The 16,572-nt window shown below is 42.2% G+C and overlaps 1 protein-coding gene across 3 annotated transcripts in view; it reads left to right on the forward strand.

Moving 5' to 3' along the window:
- The window catches only part of Txndc16 (thioredoxin domain containing 16), an 80,261-nt gene extending 64,082 nt beyond the window's left edge, over positions 1-16,179 (forward strand). For all 3 annotated transcript variants that reach the window (XM_059273782.1, XM_059273781.1, XM_059273780.1), the window contains 4 exons: positions 263-401; positions 3,418-3,578; positions 5,239-5,429; positions 15,098-16,179. In XM_059273782.1, the coding sequence (XP_059129765.1) occupies positions 263-401; positions 3,418-3,578; positions 5,239-5,429; positions 15,098-15,363 (757 nt within the window). In that variant the 3' untranslated portion in view covers positions 15,364-16,179. The remainder of the gene's footprint in view (positions 1-262; positions 402-3,417; positions 3,579-5,238; positions 5,430-15,097) is intronic.
- Positions 16,180-16,572: the final 393 nt, after the last annotated feature.

A 16,572-nucleotide genomic window follows, 5' to 3' on the forward strand; every position in this document is an offset into this window, starting at 1 on the left:
ATTTCTCCTTAGCACTAGGGCTTTTTAAGGTTTTAAACTTTGGTTGTTTGGGACGGTGTCTCAGTGTAACGTCTGGGCTGGCTTCAGACCCGTGATCCCTTTCCTCAGTTCTCGTAGTGGGGGTTGTAGTCATCCCATCTCACTAGCTAGCAGTGAGGCTTCCCTGTGCTGCCTCCACTGGGAGGGGGCTGGGCTGGCTCTTCATGTTTTTGGTGACTTGCTATATTTTGGTTGTGAATTTGAATAGTATATTTCTCCCTAGGTCAAATAAATATGCCGCAACTCTCCCAGCCATGCTGCTGGCCAGGCCCAGAGAAGGTAGAATAGAGAGTGTTCCACTGGCCAGCACTCCAGTGCAAGATATGGTTGAGATCCTAGCAAATGCGCCCCTGGAAGCATTTGTGAGTATACCGCATAGAATAAGGAAGTCGTTTGAAATGAAATTCACATTGATAAGTGGTGATATCTATTAGCATACAAGTTTTCAGCTTTGGGAGGCACTGGGGTGTCATGTTTTGTGGCTGAATACTTGTTTGGTTTGGTTTTGCTGTTTGTCGATGATACGCAAAGCTTTTTGAGTTTGCTGCTAAAAATTGACGTGGCTTTCTGGAGCCAAAGCGCCCAAGGTAGGGTGAACCCTTGTTCCAATGCAGGTGGTCCTAGAAATGCAGACGTCCTGGTTACAAATTCTTTCGAGTCTTATTGGCTCTGTGGTGCCTTGCTGCTCGAGTTTCCCATGTGTAAGGTGCAGAACCACTAGGAGTTAGACTAACTGACAGAGGAATGCCACTTTGTAGAGGGTGTCTGGCTATAGAGCAAAAGTTCAGCAAGTATTAGCTACCGTTACGGTTTGTACAGCTGGAAAATGCCACCTTCTGGTCCCCTTTGTGTTGCCCCTAACGGATGTAACCTGGTTACTTGATTTCAGTAGCTAGAACATTGCGCATTTGTCCACAGGTCTGCCTTGCTAAAGTGATGACAGGCTACCGTCAGCAGCTCTAAATACTGAGTGAATTGTCTCCCGTCACCTTTCTTCTTACAATGACCTAAATACTAATACATTAGGGACTCAAATAAATGTAGTCTTTAAAACAAGTCTCTTTGTTTCCTTGAGTCCAACCTCCTGACCCTCCTGCTAAACTAAAGGGTTTAATCAATCAAATAATTGAGTTAATATTTTCCAGGATGTAGCTTTCTAAATCATTATTGCAGTAGTCTTTTTAAGAGACATGCTATTAAGGAAATGTCACCTTACTGTCTATATACATGGTATAGTAACTTTATATTTTTTCAAATAATAAAAAAAATAAGAGAAGGAAGTTAGAGCCAACTGTAACTTCTCCGGGTTTAAACTTGAGAATATATTTCTCCAAAATCTAAGAACAATTATCTATGTCTTTTTTATCTTAAGTATATTTTCATGAAGGAAAATGCATATAAGTGCTTATTTTTAGTATCTGCTCAATATTTGGTTGTGTTAATGTTCCATGTTTACTTAACTGTTTTCCTCTTGGTGGATATTGGTCATCTTTCAGATGTCTTGGTCTTTCTTGACTGATAAGGAAAAGGAGACTGTCCATCACTGACTGACCTTTGTTTTCACAAATTCCTATTCTATCTAGTCATCCAACTGAAAACAGGCCGGCCTGTCCGTGTCACTAATCGGATACAAAATCTGCGTTTTTCTCGGGAGCCGGAAGACTTGCTGAGGGGCTCCTGTCCGCTCTCACAGTTACACTTGCCTTCCCTGCGCTGCTATCCTTCAGCTCACCACTGCCCCCCACGTAGCCTTAACAGCTCTGCCTGCTCTTGTAATATCCCTCAGTGTCTGTAGCTCCGTGCCGGAGGACAAACCTCAGCTTGTCAGGATCTTACTCTTTATACAGGGACTGTATCAAAGTGACACTTCCTCAAATCCCGAGTCCCTGACCTTGTCTTTCTGACAGGTAGGCTTCCTCACTGTCAAACATGCAAAGTGGTCCAGGACCCCAGCAGTTTGAATGCCTGTCTCTTCTAATGTGTAAACTCTTGGTCGGCCGGGAAGTTCCTTAAGAAGCACTTAGCGTAACGTTTCAAGCTTCTTAGTTCTTCGTAAATGAGTTGAGTGGAAGTCATCATCCTCATCCTCTGTTTCTGGGGCTCGGTGAAATCTGTCAGCGTCTAGGAGGGGAATGGGTCACGTGAAAAGATAGACAGTAGTTAGCACAGAAAGCCAGCCTAGAAAATTTGAAGAAACAGACCTGGTATTTAGCTTGTGATGTAGGAAAATGGAGGAGGATGATTTTAAGTACGAAGAGAAAGAAGTGGAAGAGAAATGATTGGCAGAGGGAAGGCGGTTTGAGAACTAAGTAGGGAAAGGCATGTGCTAGCTTGATGTTGGAAGGTGAGGTAATACTGACAAAGGTCACTGGCATCATCTAAAAAAGTCAGGTTGTTAATGAAGGTTTCTCGTGACCAGTGAAATAGGAAGCTGGTAGGCTGCATGATGCATTCGGTTAAGCTCTGTCACCCACTGAGCCTCTGGGTCCATTTCCCATCTGATGGGAGATGATGTTTCTAGCTCACAGATGCCTCCAGGGGGCGCAGTACTACTGCACTGAGTCCATAGCAGGATGCTCCTGTGAAATAGAACTTAAAATAGTAGATTAGATTACTTACTCTTCACTAAATTCCTGTCAGTTGCTTTGAACTCAGGAGAGGTAAGGTTGGCTTTGAGGTTTGTTTTAGCACATCTTTAATTATTTTAATCTTCCAAAAAATTCATATGTTTGGAAGAAGTAAGCTAAGGATGGATAGTGGGAAAAAGGTTATAGTTTCAACATTTAGCTTATGTTTTAACCAGAAAACCTTACTAGAGGGAAGTATGAAAGAGTTTTATTATGTGTGTATTAGCTAATATGAATCCAGAGTTCATCATGAATTATTATAGAGGCATCAGCTAGTAAGTCCTTTTAAAATTTTTTTAATTTATTATTATTATTATTATTATTATTATTATTATTATTATTATTGTTATTATTTGGTTTTTCGAAATAGGGTTTCTCTGTGTAGCCCTAGCTGTCCTGCAACTCATTTTGTAAACCAGGCCAGCCTCGAACTCACAGAGATCCGACTGCCTCTGCCTCTGGAGTGCTGGGATTAAAGGCGTGTGCCACCACTGCCTAATACATTCTTAAAACTTGTATGTTCTTAAAGTCTGTTAGTAATTTTATTTTGACTATAATTCATTACCATGAGGTAGGATTGAATTTGAAGCACTTAAGATTTACTTACTGTAGTCAGATCTCTGAATGAAAATGTTTGAATTACATTTTATGAACCAAAATCGCGTGAGTGACTTGAGCCTTGTTTCTGCTTTATGCTGTATTATGCTCACGATTTTCGTTTGAGGAATTTCGCGTGCTTCTTTTTTAACAGCCAGAAATCACCGTGGAGAATCTTCCCGCATACTTCAGACGTCAGAGGCCGTTGCTTATCTTGTTCAGTGATGGCAGCATAAGCCCTCAGTTTAGGAGCACAGCCCTAGCGCTGGTGAGACGGAAGCAGCTGGATTCCTTCACCCCCTGCTGGTTAAATTTGTAAGTATATGTGGAATGATTTTGTTTTGACTTAGGAGGTAAAGGGTGGGGGAAGCCTGTGGTGTGGTGCGTGCCTGTAATCACAGCACTCATGAGTTCAAGGCCACTCTCAGCTCCATAAAGGAAATACAGTTAGTTCATTTTCATTAGGAAATGAAATTCTGTAACCTTTATAGTTAACACGGGACCAAATTCATCATCATGTTATTTTCCGAACTAACTTTCTCAGACAAGTTCCAAGATGACCTTATTTAGACTTGACTGTTATTCTAGAATAATTGCAAGCAATATTTTTCTGATTTTAAAAGTAGTTGATGTCTGTTGAAAACAGTGGCAAAGGGCTTGGGGATTTAGCTCAGTGGTAGAGCACTTGCCTAGCAAGCGCAAGGCCCTGGGTTCAGTCCTCAGCACCGAAGGAAAAAAAGAAAAGAAGGCAGTGGCAAATAAGAAAGGAAGTGTTGTGATATTTGCAAACTTTCATTTGTGTCTCTGTGTAGTTAAAGTCACCCCATAGTGTTAGAGAAGGGTTTCATTCAGTGCATCTCTAATATTTTTTTATTTTTATTTATTTATCTTTTTTTTTTTTTTTGGTTTTTCGAGACAGGGTTTCTCTGTGTAGCTTTGCGCCTTTCCTGGAACTCACTTGGTAGCCCAGGCTGGCCTCGAACTCACAGAGATCCGCCTGGCTCTGCCTCCCGAGTGCTGGGATTAAAGGCGTGCGCCACCACCGCCCGGCCTATTTTTTTTTTTAATAATTTTTTTTTCATGTTTTCTAGATGAATGACTGGTACTTCATTAAATGTCTGTGAATACAATTCATATGTACACACATGACCCTTGTTCAGACTCACAAGATGGAAGACATGCTTTCTTTTTTTTAAACTTACTTGAAAAGCAACAAAAGTGTGGTAATGCACATTTATGTTGTGGAGTCCTCTTAACATTCCATCTCACTCTTGAGGCAGGTTTGCCCCGGTACCTACCATGGTAGGCATCTAGGATTTTATGTCGTGTGAAACATGCTGCCTCAGGAAGCTAGGCATCCTTAATGTGTAGTTCCCTGTAGGAACACAGTTATTCTTTTAGCGCCCCCTTTTTTTGGTGCCTGTCCTAGATTTTGCTCTGTAGACCAGGCTGGTTTCGAACTCACAGGGATCCGCCTGCCTCTGCCTCCCGAGTGCTGGGATTAAAGGCGTGCGCCACCACCGCCCGGCTTCTTTTAGCTCGTTGATGTGCAGTTAACCTCCCCGGTTTTTCCCGAGGAAAGGCACATTCTTAGGGGAAAGAAGTCTTTGTAAAAGGAAGCACCCTGTTATAGTTATACCACAGATTAGTTTGGAGCTGACATGCAGTGGGGTGCCTCGCTAAACTTCAAGGAGAGCCTGTTGATTGTCTCAGCCTGTTGGTAAGGCTTCAGGCTCTTGATTTTCATGGAAAGTTCACCGGCTGTCTTTTTTCCCTCCCATGATAGACTGCCCCATGTCACAAAGAAACTTTAAAAGAATTTGATTACTAGTATAATTGTAGACCTCTTGGTGTTGGAGAAATCTTCATAAGTTTACAGGCAGGCTAATCATTGACGTTTACTGCTCTATAAATGATAATTTTCTCTATTGTCGTAGAAGGAATAATTAACATATTCAATCATCCTTTCTTGCAGAAAGAATACTCCCGTGGGAAGGGGAATCTTGAAGGCATATTTTGGCCCTCTGCCTCCACTTCCTCAGCTGCTCTTGGTGAATCTGCACTCAGGTGGTCAAGTGTATGCATTTCCTTCGGCGCAGTCTATAACGGAACAAAACCTGATGCTGTGGCTTGAGAGATTAGAAGCGGGACTAGAAAATCCTATCAGTAAGTTTTCTGTTCTCTTCAGTACAGAGAATTCTGTATTTTGTTGCATAGGTTTTCAGTGTTAATCATAACTAATAAAGATGAGAATGAGTAAAGCTGTAATATCTGTATGTACTGTAAGTATTAGTGTGTTGATTGCATTTTCTGTGGAACAGTCTGGTCCTAAAGTCCCAAATGAAGACCACTGCCTCACCTACTAAGGCCGCCTTCTTTTGAATACTGATTTGTCAAGTCCATGTTGCTTGTGTGCATTTCCAGTGTCTTCAGACATGTGAGTCTTGTAATATATCTACTTTAAAAATTGTCAGATTGGGAACATGGACCTACCAGAGTCCCCTGTGCCATCTTCGTACATCTTTAAAGTGCAGGTGTCACAAGACAGTCTGCATACAGCCTTTTCTTATGCATGGCAGTCTGTTGTCTTACTTTTTTTAAAAACAGTTTATTAATACTTATTTATTTTATGTATATGGTGCTCTATCTGCATGTACACCTGTGTGCCAGAAGAGGGCATCAGATCCCATTATAGGTGACTGTGAACCACCATGTGGTTGCTGGGAATTGAACTCAGGACCTCTGGAAAACTACCAATGCTCTTAACCACTGAGCCATCTCTCCAGCCCCCAATCTTGTCTTTCTATAGCTGTAAGAAAATATATAGTTTAATAGGAAGTGAGTCATTTATGAATAGTACATTATTATATAAAACTCTGATTCTGAGTATTCTGAAAATGTGCATTTTAGACTGAAGATGTCTCCATGAGCACATACTCTTCTGTTGACTAGATTAACTGTCGTAACAGCTAACAAGAGTGAGTTTTACTGTCTACTTCTCTCCTCCTCATGGGAAGTTGATGTGGTATAGGTACTGCTCATAGAAATACCACTCTATGAAGTTTAATAATAATAGTAGCTAACATCATTGAATGCTTACTAGGTGTGTATGACATCAATTCATCATTATTTAATTCTCCTGACAGTCATATGAAGTGTATCCATAGAAGTGTTCAATAACTAGTTTAAAGTCTCAGTTAACCAGTAAATGAAGAAGTGTGAATTCCAACCTGGATCTCTACTATGGAGCCACAGTTTTTGTTTTTGCATGTGCATATGTGTGTGGTGTGTGTGAGTGTATATACACGTGTTCAAATGTGTGTGAATGCCTGTGCTTGTGGAGGCCTGAAGTTGACATTCGATGTCTTTCTCAGCTGCTCTCCACTTCATTTATTGAGGTGGGATCTCTTCCTGAACCAGAGCTCAGTAGTTTTGACTAGTCTAGCCAGCTTGCCTTAGGATTCCCTTTCTCTGCCTTGTGAGTGTTGGGATTATAGGCAGTCACCAGGTCTGTCCAACTTTGATGTTGGTCCAAAGGGACTCTGACCACTGAGCACTCTCTCCAGTCCCAGAGACAATTTTTTTAGAAATTGACAAGTGAAACTCTTTATATTTATGATGTGCATGATATTTATATACGTACGTATATTATGGAATGATTAAATCAAGTTAAATTAACATTTGTTACCTCACATACTTATCATTGTTTTGTGATGAGATCATTTAAAATCACTGTTTGGGCTGCAGAGATGGCTTACCAGGTAAAACAGGCTTGAGGACAGGAGTCTGGATCTATAACACCTACAGAAATGCTGGGCGGGTGAGGCTGCCTGCCTGAAACCCCAGCATGCAGGAGGCGGAGGCAGGGAATCCCTAGAGCAAGCTGGCTAGCTAGACTAACTGCCAAGTTCTGGGTTCAAGCAAGAGACCCTGCCTCAATATTTAAGGTAGGCGATGATTCAGGAGGACACCTGAGGTCAACCTATGGTCCTGATGTGCACACAAATGTGCACATGTGCTTGCATACATACTCACATATATGCAAACACACAGTCTTGCACAGTACATGCATATATACATGCAAAAAAGAGAAAAGTCTACTGTTAGGAATTTTCGTGTTTGTGTAATGTACTATTTACTGCAGTCCTTGCTCTACAGCAGAGTTCCAGAACACGTTCTCTGTCTAACAAGTTTTGTGCTCTTTGGCCAACATCTCATTTGTAGTTTCCCCTGCCCTGTGACTTCCGGCTTTTTTTTACGTTGATGAGTTTAGTTCTTTTAGATTTTTACATTTAAGTGAGGTCTTGTTGTATTTGTCTCTCTATACCTGGAGTCATTGGCTCTTGTTGTATTTGTCTCTCTATACCTGTCTATATAGTCATTGGCTAAGTGTGATGCCCTCAGAGTTCATCCACACTGTCACAGATGACATGATTTCCTTCTATTTAAAGAATGAATAGCATTCCATTGTGCACACTCACCATTTGTTATCCCTTTGTCTTTTGACGGACATAGATCATCTTCAGATCATGACAGTTATGAATAATGTGCATTGAGCATGGAATATAGATATCGTCACAGTCTAGCATCCACAAGCCATTCTAGCTTTAATATTTAATCTGTAGTACTAATGCATACTGTCATATGTGGGTGTTTATGTCTGACTCCATCTCTTGGGGTTTGCAAAAGATAACCATGGATCAACAGTCATTGCTGTTTATGGGCAGATAATATTTCACCACACGAAGACGCTACATTGTGTGTATCTATTTATCATGTGATAGGGTGCCTTCAATTTTTGACTCTTATGAATAATGCTATAATAATAATGAAATAATTTACATGTCCCTGTCTGTGGTCATACTACACTATTACTGTAGCTTTGGAGTAGGTTTTTTTTTTTTAATTGGGACATTTAATTCCATTTTCTAAATTGTTTTGGCTATCCTGTATCCCTTTAGAATGATAGCTTGTTAATACTTTTGTTTTACTTTCTGAGGCAGTTCATTGACTGTAATATTTTCCTAGAAACCAAGAAAATGACCTACCTTTACTGTTTAGTGTCAGTCCTAATGTGGAAGGAGGCTCCTGGTCTTTTCTTACATGTGAGGATGCACCCTTTCATCTCCAGCTTCTGCACTCCCCAGATGCTTGTCACATCTGCATTGCCTCCTTACAGGGTCACGTGAATGCTGCCACTTTGCTCTCAGGGGCAAGCCCTATGGACTCTTCAAGTAGAGATGGGTGCATCTCAAATAGCTCTGCTTTAGAAACGGTGGATGCTCAAAACACAGCCTTGATAGCTCTTTCATTGCTCTCCCACTCCATCCCTCTCACAGCTCGCGACCGACTGTCCCATTCCCTCATGTTCTCATCCCCCATCCCCTTCCCTTCACTGTCCCCACCCCTCACCCCTAGTTTACTCATCCGGATCTCCTCTGTTTCCCCTTCCCAAGGTGATCCATGCATCCCTCTTAGGGTCCTCCTTGTTTCCTAGCTTCTCTGGAGCTGTGGGTTGTAGTCTGATTATCCTTTGCTTTATATCTTGATAGAGGGAGACATTATGGGGTAAAGGAGAAACCTGGTGCTAGGGAAATTCCTAGGAATCCACAAGGATGACCCCAGATTAGACTACTAGCAACAGTGGTGAGGGTGCCTGAACTGCCTACTCTGGTAATCCGATTGGTGAATACCCTAACTGTCATCATAGAGCCTTCATCCAGTAACTTATGGAAGCAGATGCAGAGATCCACAGCCAAGCACCATGCTGAGCTCCAGGAGTCCAGCTGAAGAGAGGGAAGAGGGATCACATGAGCAGGGGGGTAAGGTGTCAAGATCATGATGGGGAAATCTACAGAGATAACTGAACCAAGCTCAAAGGAACTCACAAACTTTAGACCAGCAGCTGTGGAACCTGCATGGGACCAGACTAGACCCTCTGCATATGGGAGACAGTTATGTAGCTGGGTCTGTTTGAGGGGCCCCTGGCAGTGGGACCAGGATCTATCCCTAATGCATGAGCTGGCTTTCTGGATCTCATTACATTTGGTCAGATACCTTGCTCACCCCTGATAAAGAAGGGAGGGGCTTGGTCTTGTCTCAATTGAATGTACCAGGCTTAGCTGTCCCCCCATGGGGAAACTTACTCTGTTGGGGGAGGGGATGGGGGAGAGAACCTGGAGGAGGGGAGTGGGAGGAGGGATGAGAGGGGGATCTGTGGTTGGTATGTAAAATGAATAAAAATAAAACCCCAAAACACAGCCTTGAGCTCATGACCAAGTTTCCATGCTTAGTGTTAGTTTTCTCTTCTGCTCTGTAGAGAGAGACACAGTTCCTACTCAGATACATCACAAGGTTACTTTAACATTCAAGTAAGACAGTATGTTTAGGAGCTTAATAACATGTAAACTTGAAGCATTATCCATGTTAAGTTCTTCCTGGAAAGGACATCCTGAGAACTTTGGTTCTGTTCCCACAACTGTTGCTATAATTCTGAAAGAATCACAGTCCTTCTCAGAGTTCTCTGAGAGTCTGGCATCCCTTCTGTGCAGTTTGTAATGCCTTCAGCACCGCACCCACTGAGGGTCTCCATCATTTCTGAGTGTCTGCTTCTGTTCTTAAGTTACTCCTTCAAAGACTTAATGGCATGCCCCTGTGTGTTGTGCCCCTCTGTGCTAGCCAGACTGGACACCCTTCATTAGACAGGTCTCTGCTAACCATGTTTTGAGAGAGGGTCAGAAGCTGGGCCAAGGTTGTAGTGACATTCTAGGAATACAGTAGGAGTGACCCACACCACAGGTGAGATTGTGGCCCTGGCCATTCTTACTGGGAGTTGGTATGCAAGTTTGTCCAGTTACCCAGCCTCTCTCTGCCCTGACCAGCTTTTCAATGCCATGGGAACATTATTATGCTTCTGGTACTTTACAGATTGAGCGAGTAATGCCTGGCATATAATAAAGGTTCAAGAAGTGTTTGCTATTGTTCTTTATGTCGCTAATAATTTCATGAATAATATATCAGCCACACGATCAAAGAACAGATTTGTTTTCATTGAAAACATTAAGACCTTTCTATATTTCCCTCAGCAAGTAATTAGCAACATTGAAATGTCAAGTTCTGGTGGTTGTCCTTTAAAAATTGCATTTTTCTTTCCTTTAAACCAGACTTTCCTTAAAGATACTTTCATAAACATTTAAGTGAACATTGCCAACTGTAGATAGTCATACTTTTTCCTTCAACCTTTCCCAGATCCTTCCAACTCCCTACACACCTAACTTCATATTAACTTTCTAAAAAAAGTAAGACAAACCCATCCAACCAAGAAACAACAATAACAACAAAACGAAAATCAAAACAGACTAAAAAAAAAAAAAAAAAAAAAAAAAAAAAACCAAAAATACCAAAACAAAACACGCACAAAACAAACAACAGAAAACCATGGAGTCCACTTGGTTTTGGACACCCGCTCCTGGACGTGAGCCTGCCTGGAGTGTGGTCGATAATACCCAGTGACGCTCCGTTGGAGAAACTGATCTTCCCTCTCCCAGGAGTGTCTGTTGCAAATAGCTTCTTGCCTGTGGGAGGACTTTGCATCCACATCCCCTTCTCTGTTTGTCTGGTTTGGACTCGGGCAGACCTCTGCACGTCGTCCCAGTCTCTGTGAGTTTGTATGTGTATCAGGCCTGTTGTGTCTGGAAGATGCTATTTCCTGGAGTGGTCCCTCCCCTCTGGCTCGTACAGTCTTTCTGCCTCCTCTTCTGCATAGATTAGTGAGCATCAAGGGGAGGAATTGGATAAAGCATCCCATTGAGGGCTAAGTTCTCCAAAGTCTGTCATTCTCTGCATAGCGTGACCAGTGTTTTAAAATAATGTGAAGATTCACTGCATGGCACTCATCTAAGGGAAGTTATCTAATCACTGTGTATTTATAGTTCCGTTGACGCCATGGCACTTTAAAATGATTACTTGTCTATAATTAACTTTAAAAAATGGACTTGTTTTCATAAAGTGTGTGGAAAAGATATTGACTTAAAAACAGAAAATGCTTCAAGATTAAGGCATTGCTTGTATGAGTAACAATGTTAAATATGCTCCAAAATAGTTTTTTCTGGAATGATTCATAGAAATAGTTACTTTTCAGAGCCAGGGAGATGGTTCCCTTGGAAATGGCTGTGCAAGGCCTGAGTTTGATCTCTAGCACTCATATTAAAAAAAAAAAAAATGCCGGGCGGTGGTGGCACATGCCTTTCATCGTAGCACTCGGGAGGCAGGGCCAGGCAGATCTCTGTGAGTTTGAGGCCAGCCTGGTCTACAGAGCAAGATCTAGCACAGGCACCAAAACTACACGGAGAAACGCTGTAATCCTGTTGCTGAGGAGGCAGAGATGAGCATGCTTGCTTGGTCAGTGAGCTCTAGAGACCGTGATTAAAAAATAAGGGGAGTCATTGAAGAAGATATTACAGACACCATGGTTTACTTCTGGCCTCCATTGCACCCACACATATGTATGTGTGTGTGTGCGCGCACACACACACACATACACACACGCACACACACACACACACACAGTCTTAGGATTTCTTTTGCTGTGATAACCACCAGGACCAAACAGCTTGGGGAGGAAAGGGTTTGTCTTACACTTCCACATCATAGTCCATAATTAAAGGAAGTCAGCAGGGCAGGAACCCAGAGGCAGGGCTGCCATGAGGCCATGGAGGGCTAATCACTAATTAAGAAAATGCCTCAAGCCGGGCGGTGGTGGCGCACGCCTTTAATCCCAGCACTCGGGAGGCAGAGCCAGGCGGATCTCTGTAAGTTCGAGGCCAGCCTGGGCTACCAAGTGAGTTCCAGGAAAGGCGCAAAGCTACACAGAGAAACCCTGTCTCGAAAAACCAAAAAAAAAAAAAAAAAAAGAAAATGCCTCAAAAGCTTGCCTAAAGCCCAATCTTATGGAGGCATTCTCTTAATTGAGGTTCCCTCCCCTCAGATGACTTTAGCTTATGCCAAGTTGACATGAAACTAGCCAAATGCACACACACACATTTTTAAAAAATGTTTAAAAACAGAATAGAAGGCCAGGTGTGGTGGTGCACACCTTTAATCCCAGCACTTGGGAAATAGAGGCAGGTAGATCTCTGAGCTTGAGGCCATCCTATTCTACATAGCGAGTTCCAGGACAGCCAAAGCTACACTGTGAGACCACCTCTGTCTCATAAAATAAATAAAATTAAGACAGTATGCTTTTTAGGAGGACAAGACTGGAGTGGGTGATGTTTGTAATTTTAAGGGTTTAATCTACAATTTTAAGACATTAGTCTACTAAATGGACATGATGGATTGTATATATGGATGATTTCTTAATTATTACTTTGTGTGGGGTATCCATCAGAGAAGACTGCACAGACATGGGTTTAAGTCAATAGAAAGTCTTTATTAGCTGGCCAGTAACTACAATGAGTGTTTGGAATCCCAGTGTAGCCCTGAGCCTTTCTCAGGGTGAGCTTTTAAGCACAGAAACTATGTCCTGGGTTGACATACTTCAGTTAACAACAACAATCAGCCTGAAGTGGAACTACGGAAGTCAAAACGCAGGGTTAGTACCTTTAGAGAGTTTCCCAGAACTGTGGACTTGGATGGATTAGGTCTTTGTTTTGGTTTTGGCAGGTGGTGCTGTCCACATGCTGAGTTTTATAGCCTGAATGGTACTTCCATCGTGGAGTCAACTGTGCTAAGATCTCGGGGCCTACTAAATCTGGGGTCCTGTTACAACTATGTGTAAGGGTGTGCACAGCTGAGTGTATTGTGTGCGCTATGTGCCTTCAGGAGCCCTCAGAAATCAGAAGAGGGGTTGAGTTCCCTGGAACTGGAGTTAGGAACAGTTGTAAGCTATCCAGTGTGGGCACTGGGGACTAGAACCCGGGTCCTCTGGAGGAGCAGCAAGTGCTCTTAACCATTGAGCCATCTCTCCAGCCCTGAATTACTGCTTTACATGTGACTGTTTTCTCCTGATCAATTTTATAAATTATTTTTTCTTAAAGCTTTTTTTTTTTTTTATAATTTTGTAATTTTTGGAGATAGAGTTTCTCTGTGTAACCCTGGCTGTCCTGGAACTCCCTCTGTAGACCAGACTGGCCTCAAACTCATAGAGATCTGCTTGCCTCTGTCTCCTGAGTGCTGGGATTAAAGGTTTGCACCACCATTCCTGCTCTTCAATCTAACTATAACTAGTTTTAATCATAGTATACCTCTCTTGCTATGGTTTGTCTACTTTGAAACACAAATGGAAATTTGATCAGCACTTGGCTGTGTTGGAAGGTGGGGCCTAGTAAGTGGCATTGGGTTCTAAGGGAGAGCCCCGTGAATGGATCAATGCCTTTCATCAGGGAATAGATTAGCTCCTCTAGGAACGGAGCCTCCTTTCTTTCCTACATCCACCCACTCCCCTTCTGCTTCCACAGTTAAGTTGAAGCAATCTGGGGCTCTCTCCAGATGCTGTCCCCTGACCTTGAACTTCCCAGACTCTAGAACCATGAGCCCAGATAAACTTTTCTTTGTAAATGACCCAAACTCAGCTATTATGTTATAACAACAACAAAACAAAAAAACCAAAAAAAAAAAAACCCCACAAAGTAAGACATGCACTAACTGCATGAAATCTGAAGTTCTTCATGTTGAGCCTCATTCTTGTCTATTTAATCAAGTCAGACGTTTACAGTTTGACATTTGTTTCAGTGATTTTTTGGAATGTTCTAGCATGGTGCTGTTGTGTCCAACTCTAGTTACCTAGCCCAACGCTTTGATTTGACACTGCGTTTTTCACATTGATTTAGTGATTGGTGGTAGATTTTACATCCTGACCAGGCTCTCATGGGGGAGGCCACAGTAGCTGCATGTCTTTCACATTGATTTAGTGATTGGTGGTAGATTTTACATCCTGACCAGGCTCTCATGGGGGAGGCGACGGTAGCTGCATGTCTTTCTGTCTTTCTGTGATGTGTGTCTGCTGAAGTGCAGTGGTGAATGCTAGATTTACTTTGCTGGTTTGTTTGTTTTTGTTTTTGAGACGATTTCTCTGTGTAGCCCTGGCTGTCCTGGAACTCACTCTGTAGCCCAGGCTGGCCTTAAACTCAGAGATCTGCCTGCCTCTACCTCCCGAATGCTGGGATTAAAGGTGTGTGCCACCACTGCTCAGCGATTTACTTATCTTGAACAATAAAACAGATTTTTTTAAAAAAAGACTGGAGAGGGAAGCAAGAAACTTGATATTTTAACTTGTACTTGTCTGTCTGTAATCTTATTTGTTTTTTAATCCCCAACAAGGGTTAGCTGGCGATACAATATTTTTTTTGTTCTTATTAACACTTAATCACTGTAGAAAAATTAGTAGAGTGTGAATATAATGCTAAAATATGAAACTAGAGGCTGAAAAGATGCTTTAGCACTTGTTGTGAAAGCAAGAGGTCTGAGTTCAGATCCCAGCGCCTGCATAAGAGTCGAGCATGGCTGCTGTGTCTGTAACCCCAGTACTGAGGGATGGAAACAGGCTGATCCCAGGAGCTTGCTGGCCAGCCAAAGTGGCAAACCACATTCAGTGAGAGGCTGTCTCAGAAAAATAAGGTCGAAAGCAATAAAGACAATGGACTTCTCCTCTGGCCTCTGCATGCACCCTGGAAAGTATCTATATACCCTCCTTATATAACCACAAATGCAAATGGGGATGGCTAATAAGACCTTCCTACAAATATGCATTTCAAAATAAAACACTTTGTAGCTATATTCATATGGTGATTTCATCTCTGTTAATCGTTAATACGCTTGGTTGTCTCTTCTTTCAGCGATTTTATCGGCTCAGGAATGGAAGCCTCCTCTTCCAGCTTTTGATTTTCTAAGTATGATGGATGCTCCTACATCTCAAGCTCCCGCAAAGAAAGTTCCGGAGTGTGTGAATGAAGCAGAGGTGCGGGAGAGTGCTGAGCAGCCACAGGGAGGTAAATCAACAGCCAGAAGAGAGCCGGTTGAAACGCTCAGGATAAAGCGCTGGAACAAGAGTAACTGGCTGAAAGAAGCGGAAGAGCCTCTTCAGCTCCACAAGGAGTTATGACCGGACCTCTCGGGCTGGCCTCTCTGTGGCCCGAGAAACTCAAGGTTGATTCTGTTAAGGAATAATACTAAATCACGTCACATCTAGACATGTGCCATTCAATGGATTGCAATACAAATCACATGTGTACAGTTTCTTAGTAGCTACACTTCAAAACCATAAAATGAGCAGGTAAAATTGGTTTAAAATGTATTTCACCCAGTAAGTAAACCCAGATAGCTTAATTAATATAAAGATGCGGAGAGATCTACTTTTTCTATATAAATTCTTCAAAATACAGTGCTTTTTTGTACTTAATGCCATCCCTCACTAAAGAGAGCCATGTTTCCGGGGCTTATTTGTCACAGGTGTTATGTGACTGTTGTATTGGGTCGCTCACTGTCAGACAAACACCAGTATAATTCACCTAGTCTTAGCCATGATGTGTATTTGAATCAAAACTGGGATGTAACTCTACTGCATCACCATTGACTCTACAGTGGAGTCATAGCTGGCAGTTGTATTTCTTTTCTTGTAGTCCTGGAAACCAGTACTTTCCAGTTCTGCCCCTAGGGATGTTTGTCAACATGAAGAGACAGTTTCAGTACCGTGACTTAGGGATACTACTGACATCATTGTATAGAGGTTGGGGTGCTCCTAAACACCCTACATTGGAGAGCTTCCCCCATCGAAGAATTGTATTTCCCGTAATGTCAGCAGTGCCACGGCTTCCTAATCCTGTGTCCACTTAGCACAGTGGGATCGTAGTGTCTTCTGTGTTACATTAAAAATGAATGGCTGTCTTACCCTGATTATTATAAATTAATTTCTTAAGGATTTCTTTGTATTTTATGTGTATGAGTGTTTGGCCTGCATGTGTGTAAATGTACTACGTGTATGCCTGTGTGTTGCCCACACAGGTCGGAAGAGGGCATTGGATCCCTGGGGACTGGAGTTATGGATAGTTGTGAGTTGCCATTGTTGATTGATGCTGGGAACCAAACCAGGGTCCTCTGCAAGAACAGCCAGTGCTCTTACCTGCTGAACCATTTCTCTGGCCCCAATTTTTATAAAACCTCCAAAAAGCAATGAAAGTCCCCACAAAAGGACTTAGAATATATGTAAATCTGTGTGTGCATCTCTGTATTTATACATACATACACATGCATTTTATTGTATGTGTTGCATCTCTCCTTTTCTGTACATATATGTGCCTTTTAAGTGTGTGTG

Source organism: Peromyscus eremicus, chromosome 9, assembly GCF_949786415.1.
Source record: "Peromyscus eremicus chromosome 9, PerEre_H2_v1, whole genome shotgun sequence".
NCBI lineage: Eukaryota > Metazoa > Chordata > Mammalia > Rodentia > Cricetidae > Peromyscus > Peromyscus eremicus.